The sequence below is a fragment of the Colius striatus genome, chromosome 10 (assembly GCF_028858725.1).
Source record: "Colius striatus isolate bColStr4 chromosome 10, bColStr4.1.hap1, whole genome shotgun sequence".
Lineage (NCBI taxonomy): Eukaryota > Metazoa > Chordata > Aves > Coliiformes > Coliidae > Colius > Colius striatus.
Genome location: NC_084768.1, coordinates 31957348 through 31978126, shown reverse-complemented (window position 1 = coordinate 31978126; position 20779 = coordinate 31957348). Strand labels below are relative to the sequence as shown.

Below are 20779 nucleotides of genomic sequence, written 5' to 3'. Positions count from 1 at the left end.
GGGATAAACAACATCCATGCATCATAAAACCAAAGCCCAAAGTCTTTACCCTCTGCTAACTAACAGAACAGTCCTGGATCAAGCAAACACGAAAGATCTTCCTGAAAGGTGTCGTGTCCTAAATTCTGCCAGAAGTCAACAGAGTAGCTCTGCTGTGAACACATTATTAGTGGTTCCAGATCACTGTACATTACTGACAACATTTTATCTTTCTCACTCAGCAAACCAAGTATCTAAAGTAGGCAAAAATCCAATTCGACACCATCTGCTTTGATTTACGTTGCCACACTTTCATCCTTGTTTCTCTGCCAGGATAAATGTTAGTCTACTAGTTCTTGAACATAAATCCCAATGTCCCACGGCATCTGTCCCTCAGACATCTGATTACAGAAAGGGTTTTTGGGTTTTTTTTGTAGTGGGTGGAGGATTTGGGGGCAGGCAGAGGTAAGAGGAGCCTTGTTGCTGTATTTGTTGTGACGAAAGCTACAACCAGGGAACTTTGCTGACAGCTCTTCTCACTTATATTGATTTTAATTATAATGATTCACCTTATCACCATCTTCTCCAGGAGAACCACTAGGACCAGCAGGACCTGGAAGTCCTACAGGACCCTGTACTCCATCACGTCCAGCTGGACCTTGAGGACCTTTTTCACCCTGGTTTTGGAGAAAAGGAAGTGATACACATAATCACAGGAGACTGATGAAGGGTTCAGTACAGGGAGTCATACTATTGATTTTAAATTAAGTAAAAACACAAGCCACAAGAAAAAGGAAACTATAAAGGAAGGACACTGCATCAGAAAATGCTATCAAGTAATAATGGAAACTGATAACAAATATCCTTCTGCTGTAAGGCAGAGTGGCTGGGTACAGAGCTCTAATGACAAGCTACATTATGATATTCTCTCCCTGCTGTGATCATAATAGGTTTAACCCTCCTTGTGTATTTATTAGAGACTATGACAATAAATGTTAACAGGAGCGGGTCAAGTGTCCTGAGGATATGTTTAATAGACAAACACTAGAGTGGGAAAAAGTAATATTCTGGAATGAAAAGTCTGTGGTCTGTGCTGTGAGAGTTTGATGTGACCCTGTGAGTACTTACAGGAGCACCCTTCTCCCCTGCAGGGCCAGGAGGGCCCTGAGGTCCAGGACGACCCGGTAGACCAATTGGGCCAGCAGTGCCTGCTGCTCCACGTTCCCCTGGTGAACCCTGGAAAGAGAGAAAAAAGTATCAGAGAGTTCTGATACAGCCCTGGTAAGTATTGGTGGTTTCCATGACCCAGGTCAACAGGGAATAAGCCTGTTATTCAGGGAGATTCCAGCTGGTAGGAGGTACACAAGCAGCACGAGGGCAAGTAAACAAAAAGGCTGAAAGAATTAACTTGAAGTTCATAATGATTACTACTGAATACCATTTTTTTTTCACAGATACCCCATCCTGGAGTGAGCTTCAGCCTGTTTTCAAGAACTTCCTTCTGCTTTGTGCTTCCAGAATACATTGACATACTACTTTGATGAAAGAATATTCACCCCATCGAAATACACAACTAACCCACGCCATAACCCCTGTCTTTAGACAAATTCTGTGCCATACATTGCTGTGATGATCAGTGGGGTCTCTGCATTTCAGTTCACCTGGGTAAAAATCTAATCTAATCTTGCAAATTAAAGGGAAAAAGACAGGTGCTGTATGTGGAAAAAACAGTGGCATTGTGTGTTCTAGAATATCTTTTTACAGGGTGTAATAGCAGAGAGGAATAATTGTTACTCTGACATCAGTGACTCACTTTTAAATGAGTCATATCATTGTTGTCATTGTATTCCTTTAATTGCCTAAATAAATGTAGGGGGTTTTTTTTCCTATCTGGAGCTAACAAAACATCCACAATTTAGTTTCTATCTTCCCTGACAGTTCTTTCTTTTGAAGCAATGCAGGGCTTATGTGTGTACCATAAAAAAACAGCTTTTCTCTTAGATATGTCAATCTGCCACAGAGCCAAGCTCCATAACCTCTCATAACTTGAACTGTTTCTTTATGACTTCCATGGGATTGGGCTAACTAAACAAAATGGAGAGAATTATTAGGTATGTAAAAATCTGCAGTGCTCTAGAAACAAAGGAGTACCTAAGGTGGACTCGCTTTTTTTCCCCTTTCTTACTGCACTTCCGAAGAACACAGATGGCATCTACTACTAAGTAGTGCTGAAAGGGAAAAAGGAAAGGAAACAAGGTGTTCTGGTACTACAAATGCTTCCTAAAAGGATCCATGGGAATAGAGACAACATGGGTAAGAACTCGAATAAATGGAGTCTCAGAATCCAAATGTTACATTTTGGTCAATCCATATTTGGTTATCATTTAGTCACAAGCTGCAATGTGAGGTACTGCTTTTACACCCTTGCTGCAAGTGGTAGTGGCAGAAGAGAATGCTGAATGGTTGGTCCCAGGGTTTTTGCAAATGATCTCAGTAAGATGTAGGTGGTGTCTTTTCCTTTAAGTCTGGGTGGGGATGCCTAAGTTGGAATCTTATTTCTGTCATTTTAGTTCCTAAGACTTCAGTAAACTTCAACAAGAAGGATTCACTACTCTTTAGCCAAACTACCACGGTCTCTCATCTTGTCAGCTCTCATAAGCTAAACAATTTAGCTCATCTCCTCATTGGGATGCAAGAGGAAAAAAGGCCAAATAAAGAATTTTCCTATATCAGACAGCAGGCCACTAAGAGTAGCCAGAATTTCTGGTTGATGTTTTTACTCAGACAACGTGTCACACTTGTCTTTACATAACTTTTGTTTGCTGCACTTCAGTTTCACAGCAGTTATGAAGTACATCTGTTTTCAAGGATCCTCTAATTTCTCGGTGAGAATGGCCTCTAATCAAGGCAGAACATATTAAATTATAGTCACAACTCACAAAAGCTCTTTCCTCAGCTTCTTAAGTCTGCTCTCTCTTTATTATTTTTTGTCACTGTCTCATTATGAAACAAAATCCCCTCATATTACTAAACCTTGTTAACCTGTGCTCTTGCAGCTCTACTCACATCCTGCAATCCTTTCATTAATGCTGGGGCTATAAAAAAAACTTGTCTAGAAAATGGAAGTGTCATGCTTTGTCTTTTCCTTCCCTTATACAGACCATAAACTCATTAGTAACCTTGTTTTAATCTCACTTTCCCTGAAGAAACATGTAATTACAGCTGTCCTATTTACTACACAGTGGTGGCAGCACTTTGTACTGATGAATAACAAAATGCTCAACAAGTGAAGATCCCCATGACTGAAAAATGTTATCAGATAAAGGAAGATAGCACTAGATAGCTCAGCATTGATAACTGAGTAGCCTACAGCTGGCTTACTCTGAGCCCAATTTGAGCATCCTATTCCTAAATGAGCTAATGAAAAATGACTGCTTGACATTCCAAAGAGCTTTCTCATCAGTATTCCACACAGTAGTAAGAGAAGGGAAGAAAACAAACAGAACACAAAGACAACAGATAAAGGAGAACTGTTAAAAACAAAAATAAAACCCTCACAACAACAACAAAAAACACCCAGAAAAACCCCCCAAACAACCCTTGCTCTGGTGTGCATTCATGCTTCTCTGTTTTTTAGGCCAAATCCCTCTAAGCACAGTAATTGGCATGCACAGTATTTGGAGCAGTCAGTTGTTTGGTATGCTTGCAGATGTATGCACTAGCCAAATAAAGCTTATAATTGACTATATATGCAAGTTAGAAGCAATTGGTATTGGCAGGGAACTAGAAGAAAATCATCCAGTGGCATGAATTCTCTTCCTATTATAAATGGCAAATTAAGACTCTATTAAAATTGTACTTCTCTGTCTAACCTCTCTTGGCTAAAAATAGATGGGAAAATATTTTATGACTCTGATGCTTGTGGTCTGCTATGAGCTCCTGAGAAAAAAACCAAACTATTGTGGTTCAGTTGTGGTCCTCACAGATGCACAGGAACCCAGAAGTAAGGGCACCTCTGCATCCCCACTGGAAAAAAAGATACAACTTGCAAGATAACAAGTTAGTAATTAAAGATGAATTAGAAAAAAACAATCCCACTGAGGACTTCTGGAAGAGTCTCAGGGCAGCTTGGTGCTCTTTGTGCCTCAAGTGGCCTGAGTCAACTCAAAGTATATTTAAAACCAAAACCAATGTTTACCCTGTAGTGTCTTTCCACTCTGCTCACAATTCCTCATGAACTACAGCTGTTTCCCAAAGATCAGAAAAACTATATAGAAGACATTCTGAGCTCCCTAAGTGATTCTTTCTATGAGTGTGTTTACCTTGGGAGGAAGTGTGGCCCCTACAGGACTGGATTCACAAAGTGAAGCAGCAGGTGGTACTGTGCTCTTCACGTCCATACCCTGTGTCTTTTTGGGCTATACTTCAAAATTATTCTAATCTGGTACTGAATTCACGTTGGCTGGAGGGTATTAGAAGTGCTTCTGGAATTTCTCTTCCAATTTAGATTCACATGAAAGGAATGCTGCTCGTGAGCTGTAAGAGGGCTTCACCGTTTTAACAAAAGGATGTAAACGGGGCAGATTGAGACTTTCACCTCAGAAAGGCTCTGATGTTTTGAACTAAAACACTAACATCTATGCACTCCATAAGAATTGGAAAAACATGGATCATCTGAATTCAAATTCAAACATGTCAGAATACAGACAGCCATCACTAAACAAGAGACGTGCTCTTGCCTCACAGCCTTACGGGATGCATATTTGTGACAAACTGTGATAGCAGTGACCCAGCTGACGTGCAGGAATCCTGTCTGGGAAAGTGGGGTGTATTAAATGTCAGGTGTGCTTCTACTGTTTGGCTTGTGCATGCTCAGAAGACTTCTGGTTCATTGCATCTGAAATATCTGCTTAAGAGGTTAGTCCAGCCTTAGGGCCTCCTTTAAAAAAAGATCAAGGCATGACCTTTAGATTGAACAGACTGTTCTGGTCTATGCCTTCTTGATCTTGATTCATCTTTTCTTCTAACACTTCGGGTCCTCTAGGTGAGGTATCCCTTCGGTTCTCCCTACTAGATTCCATCCCATCCCATCCCCAGCTGCCTTGTTTTAGTGCCTTTTGGGAATGTATACATACTGCATCGTGTTAACAAGTATTATAACAGTGATGTTTACTTACAAGTGGGCCAGGCGGGCCCTGGGGGCCTTCTCCTCCTTTCAGACCAGCTGGGCCCTAAAAAATGGAAAAGAAATAAATCTTATCTCTTTCACTGGGAAGTTCAAGAGTTATTCTTGCAACACATGTAATAGACAAAAATTGAACAGACTCATTTCTGCTTATATAGCCAATGATATTGAACAATGTTGCATCCTTGATATCTGTTCTCCTATTGCATCCACTTCTAAGTGCAGTAGAAGGTTCCATGAGATAAAAGAGTTAATCTATTGTTTCTTGTATTTAGAAACATCATGTCAAATGCTCTAGTGCTTATATCATACCTGAGCACCTGGAAGGCCTCTCTCTCCAGGGAAACCACGGAGACCTGCTGGTCCATCTTTCCCAGGAATGCCTTGAGGGCCTGGGTCACCCTTGGAAACATTACATTTGATTAGGAAAAGCACATTTGAAATGCATATGCTAGACATCAAATGAGCAATGAAAAGCAGATACCAGATCCTGGTTATAGTAATGACATAGATTATGCCCCATCTATTTATCCACTAATTCTTGCAAGATTTTCAGTACAATATCTGTCCCTTCCCATTTGTTCCCCAGAGCCACGTCATACCTTAGCACCTTCTTTTCCTGCAGCACCTGGGAGGCCTTGTTCACCTGGGGGGCCAGGAGGACCTGGATGACCTCTTTCACCAATTGGGCCAGTCTCACCAGTAGGACCCTAAGTATAAAAGGAAAACCTCAGTCACCTCAAGGTATTCAATGTCTTGGGGGTGTGGGAGTGGGTTTTAATACCCATCTGGTATCGGTGTCTGTTACAAACCAATATTACCATTGGTTAGCACACATTCCTCACCTTCCCTCCAGGCAAAGCTGACTTACAAACTAGCTGTCCTATAAAATAAATCTTGCATTGCATTCTGCCTGCAGACATGTCTGTACAGCTTCCCAAGAGTGAAATCCTGACCTTGCTCCTTAAGCAATGAAGCTGTAAAACACGGTGCATATCCACCTACGGGAGGAGGTTACCAAAAGGCCAAGGGAGGGAAATCCATGTACCTTGCTTGTCTTGAAACACTGCCTCTACTCTTCTTGTCTGAGTAATATGAATTGGAAAGTAGGAGAGTTGAAAGATACCTCTTCAGATTCGTTAGCAGAAAATTTTCACTGAGGGAATAAGCTAAAAAGGCTGTGCAACCCAAACCCTTGGGGTTGGTGCAAATAAGTGAGATTAGATCAAATTATTATGAATCTCTCCCCAATCTAAAAGTGTCTGAACTTTGTCACATGTTGCATTGTTCTCTCTAAACTATTTCATGGTAGACAACTCTGCCTTCTTGACTTCTGTAAACCACCAACTTTGTAGTTACATGATGAAAACACACACACAAGAAAGTGGAAACACAACCCCAATGGTCCTTTTAATACAATAAAAGCAATTGCCTTTGCCATAAAAGAGCCATTAAAGTTAACTATGAAATCAAACAACATACCTGAGGGCCAACAACACCACCAGGACCAGGAGGACCAGTTTTTCCTTGAAAGCCCTGTCAAATAATTATAGAATGCTATGTTACCCAGGACAAGATATAAAAGGGCACAAGTCCTATCTGTGCTGAAGAGGAGAAAGAGAAATTCCAGGTCACACATCCCTTCAGAAAATAAAAATGATAAATTCTTTCTTTCCTGTGTGTGCTTAGAAGTGAAACACTGATTCATCTTTATCTCAGTCAGTTCCAGTCTCTCTGAGGTGGTACAGCAGTAAAAATTCCAGTCCATTTTACAGGTGTCTCTACATGAGCTTGATTAGGTGAGTCTGAATGCATAAATGATGCAGCTAAAAGAGCTGAAAATACACTTTTACATATACACATTATGAGTCATAAAGCCAGGCATACAAATGCTGTAAGAAAGGCACAGACAGTGGATTAAGTTGTAGGGGCATTAAAGATAAAAGGGAGGTTAGACAGAAAGAAAAGGAAAAGAAATACAAATCCAGGGGAAGGGAAGGCTATACAGAGATGGTGCAAAAGGCAGCATGAGCACCACAAAGAGAATGAAGTCAGTGAGGAATTATTATTACAACAAAAACTGGGAAGCAGGGAATAGAAGGGTAATGGTTTTGGGAAGCAGAGGATGGAAGGCTGAGGGTTTTGGGAAGCAGAGGATAGAAGGGTGAGGGTTTTGGGAAGCAGAGGATAGAAGGGTGAGGGTTTTGGGAAGCAGAGGATAGAAGGATAATGTTTGGGGACAGTTTTTCAGAACGCTGGCAAATTTTACAGAGTTTTCATTTTCTAATCAGTAGCCCTTGACTTCCACCTAAAATTAGCCAATAAGTTGAATGACAACCTGACTTTATAGTTGTGCTGTTTAATGTATCTTTGAATTGTGCTAAACTGTTTATTTCAAATATTGGAAGTGTGCTGCTGCATGAAGTTAGGAGAGTGCATTCACTGCTGCATTGCATCTGGGGTTCCACACAGCATCCCCTGCCTGACAGTCTACATCTGCTTCCTACTCTGCTCCCCTGTGTGAAAATCAATGTGTCCCTTGGCCCATGTTTCTTACAAGCGTTGGGCTCTGCTCAGCATTCCTCTGGCCACAGTCTCACTGACAGTTTCCTCACTCAATCAGACCTGGTTTCAGCATTTTTTTTACCTTCCTCAATGTGATTCTCTTCTTGCTGACAGCCAAACGTTATCATGGTTCAGCTTGGCCCATAAGTGTTTAGGCACTCTCCCTCAGGCCTCTGAAATGATCCAGATTAAAAACAAAAGCCATAGTATTGATTGGAACCAGAGGGAGATGGTCCAAATGTCATGCAGTAGCAGAGTCCATAGTTTCATTGTATTGCTGCAATCCGCCTGGGTTGTGTGTTCCAGTGGTCAGTCAACCTCCCAGCGAAAAAGGGTTTCCTGATGTTCACATGGAACCTCCTGTGTTCCACTTTTTGCCCATTACCTCTTGCTCTGTCACTGGGCAATCACTGAAAAGAGCCTGGCTCCATCTTCTTTACATCCTTCCTTCAGGTGTTTATATACTCTAATATGATTCAACCTGGGCCTCCTCTTCTCTAGGCTAAACAGTCTAAGCTCTACCAGTCTGCTCAGAGGGGAGGTGCTCCAATCCCTTAATCATTTTAGTAGCCCTTTGCTGGCCTCTCCAGTAGCTCTCTCCCTCTTGTACTGAAGTGCTCAGAATGGGACACGAAGCCTCACCAGTCCTGAACAGAAGAGGAGGATCATCCTACTTCAGCCCAGGATACTATCAGCATTCCCTGCTGTAATGGCACATGGATCACCCTACTGCAGCCCAGGATATTATCAGCATTCCTTGCTGTAATGGCACACGGATCACCCTACTGCAGCCCAGGACACTATCAGCATTCCTTGCTGTAATGGCACATGGATCACCCTGCTGCAGCCCAGGACACTATCAGCATTCCCTGCTGTAATGGCACATGGATCAGATAAATAAGAAAGGGAAAACAGTGTTTTTTCTTAAAGAACAGTTATGAGCTTCCTGTATTCTAGACATTGATTCAAATTCATTCTTATGGTACACAAGACTAGTTTTTGCATCACATTGCAAAGAAAAAGATCAAAGAGGTAAATAATGTTTCTTTCCCACACAAAACCATGACTGTGATTGCGAAGCATTACAGAGCCACGGGACAAACAGAAGGAGCTTTTCAGAATGCTGTGTTACTCCAAGCTCTGTGCTCCCTGTTCCAGCACTGGAAGTGACTCAGCAGTCACAAATTCCCAGTGAAGCTGCAACCCAAAACACATTCTACATGCTGAGAAAACTGCTCTCTCAAATCATTTAAGGCTTTTGCTAGCTAGCTCTGAAAAGTCTCAGTAAGAGCTTTCTTTTATTTCAGTGTGGAATGAGGAGGGTTTTGGTACTACAGAAACACAGAGGATCTTAAAAATCATTACATTAAACCTGGTACATGTTAAGTTTTTCCTTTTGCTGACAGAATTTGCTCAGTGTGATTCTTAGGGGGATTCCACAGGATATAGTTTCAAAATTTAGGGGTTTTTTCCATAGGCTTAACAATTTCTGATTCTACTTTCCAAAAGTGCTGCTTTTGAGTTTCCCATCTCTTACCATTAATAAGAATTTTCTTGTGTTACTGTTTGTGTTACATGGCATTCAGTGAGAAAAGCATCAATTAGTAATTGCCTGACAAATCTTTACTAACATTGAGATCTGAGTATTAATTTCTTTTACTCCTATTGACTATTTAAGCCCTTTGTGACATGACCAAACAGGCACAGCAAAAAATAACCCTGTTCTTGTAGCATGGGAACAAACAAAAGCTTTCTCACACCTAACCTACCAACAGTAAGAAAATCACAGTTATATAACCTCAGTCCCAGCTTCTTCCCCTTTCTTCTGTTGTCTTTGCTTCTGCAGTTTCGATCACACAATCACGACCTGTGGAGATTTCCAACACTAATAGAGTGGAGTTGGTTTACTTACAGTCTCACCCCTCTGCCCTGGGTGCCCAGGCAATCCATCTTTTCCAGGTGGCCCCTGAAATCATAAAATACATCAATCCAAACCATTCCTTAGCCATTCTGAATTCTGAAAGAGAGTGCAATTAGCTGGATGAATCTCTGATGTCTTTTCTTTTCTGGACTAGTCTTTGTACAGCTTAACTGCTCCTCTGCCAGCTAACTAGGATTTTGATCATACATTTTTCTTTGTGGCCAAGTTTTTGGCACTGGAAATAAAAACAGCAAATGCATGGGTGACAAAAGGGGTTTTGTACTTTGTGCTTACTGCACATGAGCAGAAACACACTGGAAAAGCAGGATAACTGGTTCAGGCTGCAGCAGGCTGCCCAGAGGAGTTGTGGAGGCTCCTTCCTTGGAGGGCTTCAAGACCCACCTGGACATGTTCCTATGTGACCTGATCTAGGTGACCCTGCTTCTGCAGGGGGGTTGGACTGGATGATCTATAAAGCTCCCTTCCAACCCTACCATTCTGTGATTCTATTACTTGTGTAAATTTCTGTTACTAATTAATGTCTCCTTCCTCTTAATTTTTACCTCAGTGAATCCATTGTTAAAAGAAAACATACACCAGCAAAGTAATATTTTGCCTAAATTGGGTCTGCCACAAGGCCACTGGCATGAACACACAAGAAGAGTTGCACTTTACCATGTTATACTGATGTCACATCATCTGCACCAATGAGCGTTTTCAACATGTGAGTTCTTAGCCTTAAAACTCCACAAGCATATTTGTAATCTATACAAAACCCATCCCTTAAATAAATCTTCAGAAACACTGTATGAAAACACCAGTGCTGGTGTTGCATACTTAATGCAAAAGGTACTTACTGGAGGTCCCTTTGGTCCGGGGAATCCAACGGGCCCCTGAGGCCCTTGTGGTCCCTAGTATAAAAGGCAAACAAGTACAGTTTGACTCTAGCTGCCATGATGCTGGATTGAAGAGATTTCTTAAACTATAACTTATTTGAACTTCAATTATGAAACATATAAACTGTAGGTAATGTCTGGCTATATGGATAAGGCCTAAGCTGCAATGCCATAAATATTGGTGGCAACATTTCCCATGCACAGACATTGGAGGGGATTTCCACACAGCAATCCTGCCTGTGCAGGAATGCAGGAAGAAAAGATGTCTTATATAAAGTATGTCTGTGCCTGACCCTTGAAACTGTAGGGAACTGTGAGTCAGAAATATTGCTTTCTGTGTTGCATAAAACATATTAATTAATTGACAGTCTGGTAGTCTTCTTAACTTTCAGCCCAACTTTAACCCTTAGCAGTTCTTACACTCTGACAATACTTAAAGCCAGTCCAACAGTACAAGCTCCCCGATGGAAAAAGCTTTCCAGTTAACAGGGACTAAATGCAACATTCTTGCTACTGAGGAAAACTGAGAGAGCTGAAAAAAACCCCAAAATGCATGAACATATTGTTAATAGTTTTGTATATGCACATACATATGGAGAGAGAAAATGTCCATGCAGCATGGCTTTACAGATTTAGTTAAAGAGGATTGTGTTAGTGCATTGTATATGTGTATGTGCAAGCAAATACATGTGCACACACAAGTCTGTACACGTACATCTATACACAAAAGATATTTACAGGTATTATATCTGTACACAGAGATCTTTACACAAAGAACTACCTCCCATGACTGTTTCTAAAGCCACCAAACAAAACAGGAGGCCAGCTTTTAAAAGTTATTGCTGATATGCTGGAAGGGACTATATCAGCTTATGAAAAGGATGTTTCCTGTTTAGTTTTGAGTGAGCTAAGCTGAAGAGCAGCAACATGAAAAAGGGAGAGAGAGGATCCATTGTACTAACCTTGGGAGAATTTGCCCCTAAATTAATCTTATTCCAGGGTAGCCTGGATTGTTCTGTAATACTAAATCAAGGTCAGCTGAGCAGAGCTAGGCTAAGGAGGAAACACTTGTGATCCTACTCACTACCTGTCAGGTTTATTTTTCCTTCCAAACCAGGTGTAAGGTTGTATCTGAAACCTCCATAACACACAGATATGTTCCATGTGAGGGAGTGGGGGTTTTTTTTGCATTCTGCTGCCTGTGTGAGCAAATGACCTTCCCTCATTTGCTTCTGAGTATCTAACATGAAGCATAAAGTTTCCAAAGGATGGAGGAGTTTAAAAGAGGAAAACTATTACAATTGACTCAGCTACTGTACAAAATACATGAAAGAAATCGGTCCCTCTCAGGAGCTGGGTTATAAGAGCACAACTCGAAGTTTTACTGTTAGTTGCACCTTCTTTCTCATCAATTCCCACTGTACTTTGATCCTCTCTTCTTTTTAACAAAGCAGATTTGCATTTTTTGTTACTCACAACATGAGCTGTGGGTTTCAAGCCACTGGACTGATGGATTATGTGAGAAAAAGCACTGGAATACTAACAGCATGTTATCAAAATCACATTTTCTTGTTAGGCATTACATTTCATTTTAACAGTAGCTACACAGGACAGATTAATGTTTACATGTCTGGTACCATTTCAGGTCTCAGTGGAGCAGAAATGACAGTCTGATTTTTTGGCTGACGCTTGCCCCTACTGAGAAGCAAATAGATAGCTCACACTTACACTACACAAGTGATATGAGATGTGGTACTCCTTGATTCTTCATCTCTTTGCCATAATCAATTTCTCTCCAGGGATGCTTTCATCTTGGATTGATCTGTTCTTTGTTTTCAGTCCCCCCACAGCTTCTCTTCCTCATAACCTCTTGGAGTTGTCAGCAAACTCCTCCTTCACAAGGCTCTGTTACTGACTTTCTGGTAGTCTGCCTCTGGTGTTGCTCCTCAGTGTAAAACAACCTCCAGTGCCTTTCTTGGACTAGGCCTAGTTCTTTACATCTAACATCCTACTTAACTCACTCCCCTCCTGCATCCCAGCTTCCTTCCTCTGTCTCTCAATTACCAATCATTCCCATTTCAACCAAACCTACCAGTTACTCCTTCTGTCCACATTCCACTTGGTACCTTGTCTTCTGCTTGATATAGAGGCACTTCCAGCTTCTGCAGTCTCCCTTGGAGAACTGCCTTCCATATGTACTGAAAATCCTCCAGTCCTCAACTTCTGTTCTATCCTACTTCTCTTCCTTATTGGAAGAAGCACTGTCCTGCTCCACTAACCAGTCACTCAAGTGATATTCTGCTTCAGGAACAAAGGAGCTAAAATGATGAGTACAAAAGGTTTTTAGTAAACTAAATGTTTTGTTTCCAGTGTATTTGGTATGAATATATCTATTTTTAGGTGATGCTTTAATAGCTTTCAGTCAAAAGGAAAGGAATCCTTTTGCCAGGCAGAGAAATGTGATGTCAGATACTCATTCTGGAGATCATGTGGACTTTGGGGTAGGTACTGGGGAAGGATTTATAGATTCTCTACCTGAAAAATATTAGCACTTTACTGAAATATGACTAAGAGAGAGAAGTTTCTTAAGCTTTGAAAAATGCTTTGGCAGAGAGTATGCCCACTTCAACCATTCAAGCTGTTTTTCGTGTGCTGCTATTACAAATCTGATTTATTAATAGTGTTTTTCTCCATACTGCTGTGTAATGGGCTGACTGTCTATTGGATTTGTGTATTGATTGGTAAGATAATAGCAAGTAGAAAATTTTATTTGAGCAAGCACAGCAAGATTTCTCACGCATGCAGAGAATAGGTGGAAGGGAATTCTTAGCTGATCAAAAACTAAGAAAAAACATCAGCTGCTTCAACAAAGATGCTCTGGAGGTGGCTTGAGTGCTTCATAAATCCAATAACCAAGCAGCAAGCAGTAGGAAATGGGGCATTCTTAAGAGCATAAGCTGGTAAGTACAACTGTAATTTGCATGGATTATTAGAAAGTGCATGGATATAATACAGAGTGTGTCTGCATTCTGTGTCCTGTAGGTACAAAAATGAGCTAGACATAGGAGAAGGTTTCAGCAAACTTCAGCTGCCCTGTTTGTAACTTTGTTAAAAGAATCAGTGGAATTCAAGGGGTTCTGATTATTCTGGTGGGAGAAGAGCAAAGACATGAGAGGGAGAGCTAAGAATAAAACACTCCTATCCTCAAATCACCTCCTACATAGTGGGAGAAACACCATTTACTTAAACAGCTTTCACATACCCTTTCACCTGGAGGGCCAGGAGGACCATCGTTGCCTGCAGTACCCTAGAGAGGAAAGAGAGTATGTTCAAGAATTAGATCTCTATTGTATTTCAAAGAAACAGCCTGTAGCCAATCTAAACAGTGTGCTTGACAATTACCTTGGGACCTGGTTTGCCAGTGGGACCTCTGGGACCCCTTGAACCTCTTGGACCCTGTCAATTTAACACAGATGTACTTGATGATAATTATCAGATACTGTAATCAAATCAAGATAATTCTCCACAGTATAGTGGAGGCAATTAATACAGGAAAGCCTCTAAATTGCAAAGCAAAAGTACATACTGTTGGTCCTCGCTGTCCTCTGGGGCCTGGTTTGCCATGTAATCCCTGGAGAGAAAAGTTCACAGAAATCATCTTAGCAGACACTGCATTTGTGAGAGAAAGCCTTTGTACTAAAGTGGAGGCAGAGTGCAACTCCCTTAGGTTTAAACGGGTTTTTACCTTTAAGCATCTCCTTTGCATTTCAGTTTAGAGAATCATGGTCCTTGATAAACCTGATTATCTTTCCGAGTTCACTGGGACTTGCAGCTAAATGCACTAAATTTGCCTCAGTCAGATCCTGTCACAAGCATTAGAACATTTTCAAGCACGTTAAAAGAGTCATGAAGATGGCACAGAATGAGCAGAGTCCCGCTGCAAGTGGCCTGAAGGACTTGGCATCGTTGCCAGTGGAATGAAAGCCTTGAAGACAAAGTTCCCAGGTTTGCATGGACAGCTCCACAGGCTCACAGAGAAAAGAAAGGGACAGCCTGTCATTTTTTATAACAGAAAACAGGCACTGTAATACCTACCAGGACTCTGCACACTTGCACAGAGATACAGAACCTGACAGAATACTAGCCCTTAATTTTTTGATTCAATGTATTTCCTAATCTTGCTCAACAGATTTCTTTCCTCGGGCTCTGCATTAGTACTGCTGTGCATTCTCATGCAAAGAAGCTTAAAATTCAAGAGAGTATTCTTCAGGTAGAAAAAGGAACCAGATGACTGGTGCTTTCTAATCTCAGCAAGGGAAAATCAGCAGAGATGTTTTAGCATAACGCTTGCTTTTACTGGAAACCAGTTAAATGCACACACCCATCTGCTTGAGGCCTTCCTTGGGTTTTGTTTTAATATTGACTTTATTTCACTTGATCAAATAAAGATGATGTGTTGTTCTTAAAATGCTACACGTGGTGTGAACCTCTCAGGGACAGTGACTGCCATCCCTACTACCAATATGTGTGGTGGCATAAAACACAACAGAATCCTTTCAGGCAGGATTAATAACAGCACCTGATTCCCAGCACAAACCCTGCAGTTACTGTCTCACTGCTGATCAGCGTGATGCTGCAGTACACACGCAGCCTGATGGTATCAATTATATGGTTAGTACTCTAGCTGAATTGAAAGCTTTATGAGGGCCTGGTGAGGGATCAATATAATTACATTCTCATCATTTTAAGTCTACTCTTTGCTTGCTTTTAATCTGACAATTAGCAGTCATGTCTCACTTTTCCCCGAGAAGAATGAACTGAACATTGTTTTACTGCTTGTTTCTGTCCACAGCAGCGTATCTTTATGTTAGCTAAAATAACACAAGGACAATTTATTTCAGTACACACACAAGCAGTGCAAATGCAACTGCATCTCGTATAGTTAATCTTAAAATTATGAATCTCTGCCTGTTTGGTTCTGCCAATTAAAGTGGACCCTTAATAACAGTGACGTGCATTACTCTGGTTTGACTGCAAGTTGCCATCATCTATGAATTCTGACTCATGCCTAATTTCCTCATCTAACCACATGTTCTGCTATGTTCAACTGAGCTTTAGGGACAGCAGCACAGTGACCTTCTTTCTAACCTACATTTTATTTTTACAGTTTGAAGAACATGTACAACAGATTTTCCCTCACCTGCTTCAAGTAAACCAAGCAGCAAAAGCTGTCACTTGACATCTATTTTCTAATATATGTCATAGGATATGTTCTTCTTCTCGTCTGGTATATTTTGCATTTTAGAAGCACAGCCTATAAAAAAGCTTGTGGCAAAACAATATCCTTATGAAACACAAGTTGAATTTCCTTGACAGAAGGTAGCATGGTAGCAGGATAATTCATGGGATACAGGAAAATAGTCCTTGCCACTCAGCTACTCTGTCAAAACAAGATGCTTCAGCAAAGGTGATTTCTTTCCTCTTTTTCAAATGCATAATTCTAGTAGCACTCATAGTGTCTGAGTTCCTGTGTCTTTAGATTAATACCTAAAAGTATGTGAACTAGTGTCTCAGAAGGTCCTGTTTACATAACTGTAGAGGTTTATCTGAAGTATGAAGAGCTTGTTTCCATAGTTCTTTAGATAATACTTTGTACTATGTACCTTAGGTTTCAGTGACTTCCCACAGAACTGAGTTTCAAAAGGTAAATAAGTGTCATGCAAGTGTGACTTATCATACCCTTGCACCTTTCTCTCCATTGGCACCTGGAAATCCTGGGAAACCAGTTGATCCCTATGTAAGAAATCAATGCAAATATCAGAGGATATCAATAGCAAAACAGCAGCACAGCAAACATTTAATTTATATGTAAAGCACACCTCCAAAGTCATGGGCATTTTACACATCAAACTTACAAATGTGACAGCTCTGATGAGTAGCTGGAAATCAACTTACCATGGAGCCTTGAGTCCAGAATGCATTAAAAAAAAATCAATGTATAGAGTGGACATTATTTGTCACCTTAATAAGCAATAAAGTATTCATTTAATCTGCACCATTGTTAAAAGCTGGGAACAGTTATCAGTGTTAGCCTATGAGAAATAATTGTATCACAACAAAGGGGAACAAACAAGGCAGTGTTGCCTCACAATAGGTCCTCTGTTCACCTTACTGAGCTGTAAATCCCTTCAGGTGCCTTATTCACTGTAAGCTGACCACTGGCCAGTTTCATTTCATGGACACATGCAAATTGTACCTGTGCTTATACACTCATCTCACAAGCAGAAATTAGGGGGAGATTGTCTGACTTTGAAACCACTTCCAGGTATGGGTCCTGCTTCTCCTTCCCTCTTCCCTTTCCTCCTGCAAACTGCCCAGTCTAATCTGAACAGAACAATTTGTTTGTTATACAGGTCCACAGGGACAGCAGACTTGTTACCTGCCAACGTGTTAATTTGTCACAAGGGACTTGGGGTCAAAGGGGTGATAAACTTTATACAATATACTTTTAAGCTACTGGAGATGAAAATCAAAGGAATGTTTGGTTTGGTCAGACACTAAAACTACTGGCCAGATGCCCTGCTGTGATAATGCATCTCTATCTGTGCGGCTTACTATTAGTGTTTTAGTAGCAAACAAAATCTATATCATAAACACTTAAAACCAGAGTTTCCTGGTGTTCTTCTCTGAAATGCCAATAAGTACTTTTTGTTCCTTTTTTTTCTCTTCTTATGTTTCCCCTTTAATGAATCTTGTTTCACACAATCTTTCCAATTCCCACATAGTGACTTAGGACAACTTCAGTGACTATAACAAAACCCTGACTGATAGTCACTGGGAGGAGAAAAGCAAGAGATATTCTTCTTCTTTATTTATTTCTTCCTTCCTTTTTCCCTTTTTTTATCTTCTTCACCAGTTATAACTTAAAATGGGAATAAAACTCTGAAAGTTCTACTCTGTGAAGCCCAAGCACCTTGTTTTCAGTTGAAACGCCAGAGAAAAAGCCAAACTCTAATGATGGGGCATTAACAGAAATGACTTGGTTGTAAATATATTTCTGGTACTTTCTGCAATTGTGTTAATAAAGAGGGCCTAGGCAGGAGAAATAAACAAAGGGAGGATTATCAGGTAATGGCAGTACTCTAAGAACAATTCTCAAAAGAAAAACAATGAAAAACAAATAAGTAATGAGAAGAAGAGCAGTGTGAACCCTCTTGACAACACTGAGACAAGAGTCCTCATTTGCTTTGTACAGCTCACGTGTTTTTCTGCAGCCTCTTTTGTATTTCTGTCTCTCCCTTACATTAATTTGAACTGGACTGTGAATAAGTTTCAAAACAAGTCTCCATGAGCCGATGTACTGTAGCTGTCATTATTCTTTCTTGGAAGCTTAAGTAACACATTAGAAGACCAAACAGGGAACACAGCTTGAAAACTGTTTTCCATTTCACTGTGATAAAAGTTTCATGTAATGAAATTTTTTATCAAGTCTTGGCTGAAAAAAGAATCAATCAACTTTTATTTGAAGTGTTACATCGTTTTCCTTCTTAGAACTGAATAATGCAAAACCTCTTTGATCTCAGACTTCTCAAAAGACATTTCTAAAGGAGACTAAAAAAAGAGACACTGACATCTCAGACATTTGAGTTAAGAAACAGAAGCACAAAACCTTGTCTCTCCAGGTGAATGGTTTTCATGAATACTTTCCGTGGATGGGTTTGATATTTTTCACTAATACAGTGTGCAATGAATAAGCATTCTTCAGATAGCTCATTCACTTGACTGAGAGGAGACAAATTACAGGCCAGAGTCAGAAAAGCACTTTGTTTAGCCATCCAGGAAGTTGTATTTCTTCCAAAACAATCATAATTTCAAATTTGAAAAGAAAAAGCTATGCCAATGCAGAGCAAAGTTGAGGGGTTTATGGCACTTGTGCAGAAGGGGTAAGGGATTCCTTCACTTGCCGTATGGTTTTGTTCAATTTTTTCTTGCTTGCTAATCCCAGGGAAGAGAGGTTGCAATTAATTTAGCATGTCTGCTTCCTGAAGCTGTTAGGATGACCCTTTTCAAAAGCATGTTTCATAAAAGTCTTTTGAAAACAGAAGCCTTCACTTAACCCAGAAGCCACCTGTACGGTTTTCTAATGCAATCTAAAAGTAACTGAAGGATAGATGTGGGGACATAGGCAACTATGGGTTGGGTTTTGTCACATTTGTCTTAACAGAAGCAAAAGGAAAACAGGATGAAAATTGAATCCTTATACAACATAGGAAATTCCCATCACCATCAGCATCCATTTAGTGCTTAATATGGTGATTATTCTCTTCGCAGCATATCAGCAAGTCCTTCATTTTCAAGTTGTTCAACGCACTTCAGTCTGATGCTCTCATACAAACACAACTCATGAGGGGATGGCAAACATCAGAAGACAGTAAAGAGGAAAGACAGTACTCCTTAAAGAGCCCACCATAGGGATTCCAATGCCTTTAAAGCTTTTACTTCACAACGTGATTGTCAAGAAGGAAAACGTAAAAACTGGCTCTTGCTTGGATGCCAACACCCTGCTGCCCCAAATACACAAACAAAATAACCTTCAAGAGATCCAAGACATACAGCTCATTTCCAGCTCACCTTTGGACCTTGTCTTCCTGGATATCCTGGCAATCCTGGCACACCCAGCTTACCCTGCAATAGGAAGGCTGTGTTAAATCTGATTTTATCCTCCTTGGTGGTTCAGCAAACTTCTATAGAAAATAGTTCTACCACAACTTAGAGTGAGGATACTTCATGGAATATAATACAGTTTCAATTAGACCTTTTTCTGATTGTCACTCTTAGTCACCAGTGGGCTTAGTTCCCCAAACTGAAATAAAACTCTGGCTGCAATCAAGGAGCTCAGGAAAGCCAATACTTCAGCTGCTTTCAGCCCTCCCTTTCAACAGTCCCTTTCACTTCTGCAAACACTGATTTGGATGTTTACTGCAGATATGTTTTGGTTTTAAAACCAATCTTCATGTCACCATTTGGCATGATATGACAGTGAATATTAATTCATGCTCCAGCAGCACCTTTGTCCTCTGTTGTGCCCAACTGCTTTCCTTAGCTGGAATGTAGTGCATCTAATTTGAGATAAAGTACTATAATGCCTTCTTGCATACTTATAATACAATGATTGCCAATACTTGTTCAAACATGAACTCCAGTGGTCTGCTGTAGTAGTGGCTCATAACAACCCCTGTTAGGTACCCAAGGATTTGGCAGATTTGGAGGCCTTGTTTTTTTAGTGATGAAGTCTCTTTAGTGATGAAGTGATGAAGATGGTCTCCATCTTTGTTACAGGGTGATGACATGTTTATGTTGATATCTGGCTACTGACCTTTTCCCCAGCTGGACCAGCAGCACCTTGGTCCCCAGATGGACCTGCTCGACCTTTTGGACCTTCTGGACCATCTTCTCCTCGTGGACCTGGCTGACCAATTTCTCCCTAAAAGACACCACCTTATAAATATGGAACAGTTGCCTTTGTGCATATATTAGAGAGTCTACTTACAATTACTTGAAAACAAGTTTACATTAACAGAGATTAGAATCATAGAATCACAGAATGGTTTGTGTTGGAAGTGACCTTTAAAGTGATATCTTCAGCTAGATCAGTTTGCTCAAAGCCCTGTGCAATTTCCAATTAGGAAAATACCACTGGTTATGTTCATTATATAGATGCAAATACATATAAATTAGGTACAGAATATTACTTTCACAAGTATAAGAACCCAGTCACCTCACCAGCAGAGCTGCATTTGGAAAGTGCATATTCTTATTTTGCCTCCCCTAAATTCTTGTTAAGGCACTCTGACAGCCCAGAGAAAGAAAAATGTCTGTGTCCAAACACTGAGGTGGATACCACCTTCACAGTTATGTATCCAGACAACAGATCCAGGACAGGAGCCTCTCGTGAGAAGTTTTGTTAGAATCTCCACAACACTTCCTAAGAGAGGAAGTAAATGTCCATTGGGCAACCTTTTGGCAGAGAGTTGCAAGATGCTAGGCTAGAATTGAAACATCTTTATCCTGACAGATTCATTTTCCTCAGGCAAATAGTGGAGATCTTGAAATGTGGAAAAGGAGATTCCCTAGGAAGAAGCCTGGGGGAAAAGATATCCAAGACTGACGTTCTCTTCCTTTATAACTGTGCTGGTGTTGATTCCCAAGAACCACATTTCTGGCTCATACCTG

General features: G+C 40.6%; 1 protein-coding gene across 2 annotated transcripts in view; it reads right to left on the bottom strand.

Annotated features, from left to right (window-relative positions):
• Window positions 1–20779, bottom strand: part of COL11A1 (collagen type XI alpha 1 chain) — a 119857-nt gene that overhangs the window by 29918 nt on the left and 69160 nt on the right. For both annotated transcript variants that reach the window (XM_062003161.1, XM_062003162.1), the window contains 14 exons: window positions 19923–20030; window positions 19178–19231; window positions 16286–16339; window positions 14133–14177; window positions 13949–14002; window positions 13809–13853; window positions 10508–10561; window positions 9642–9695; window positions 6647–6700; window positions 5767–5874; window positions 5477–5566; window positions 5157–5210; window positions 1108–1215; window positions 549–656 (listed from right to left, as the gene is read on the bottom strand). In XM_062003161.1, the coding sequence (XP_061859145.1) occupies window positions 549–656; window positions 1108–1215; window positions 5157–5210; window positions 5477–5566; window positions 5767–5874; window positions 6647–6700; window positions 9642–9695; window positions 10508–10561; window positions 13809–13853; window positions 13949–14002; window positions 14133–14177; window positions 16286–16339; window positions 19178–19231; window positions 19923–20030 (990 nt within the window). The remainder of the gene's footprint in view (window positions 1–548; window positions 657–1107; window positions 1216–5156; window positions 5211–5476; window positions 5567–5766; window positions 5875–6646; window positions 6701–9641; window positions 9696–10507; window positions 10562–13808; window positions 13854–13948; window positions 14003–14132; window positions 14178–16285; window positions 16340–19177; window positions 19232–19922; window positions 20031–20779) is intronic.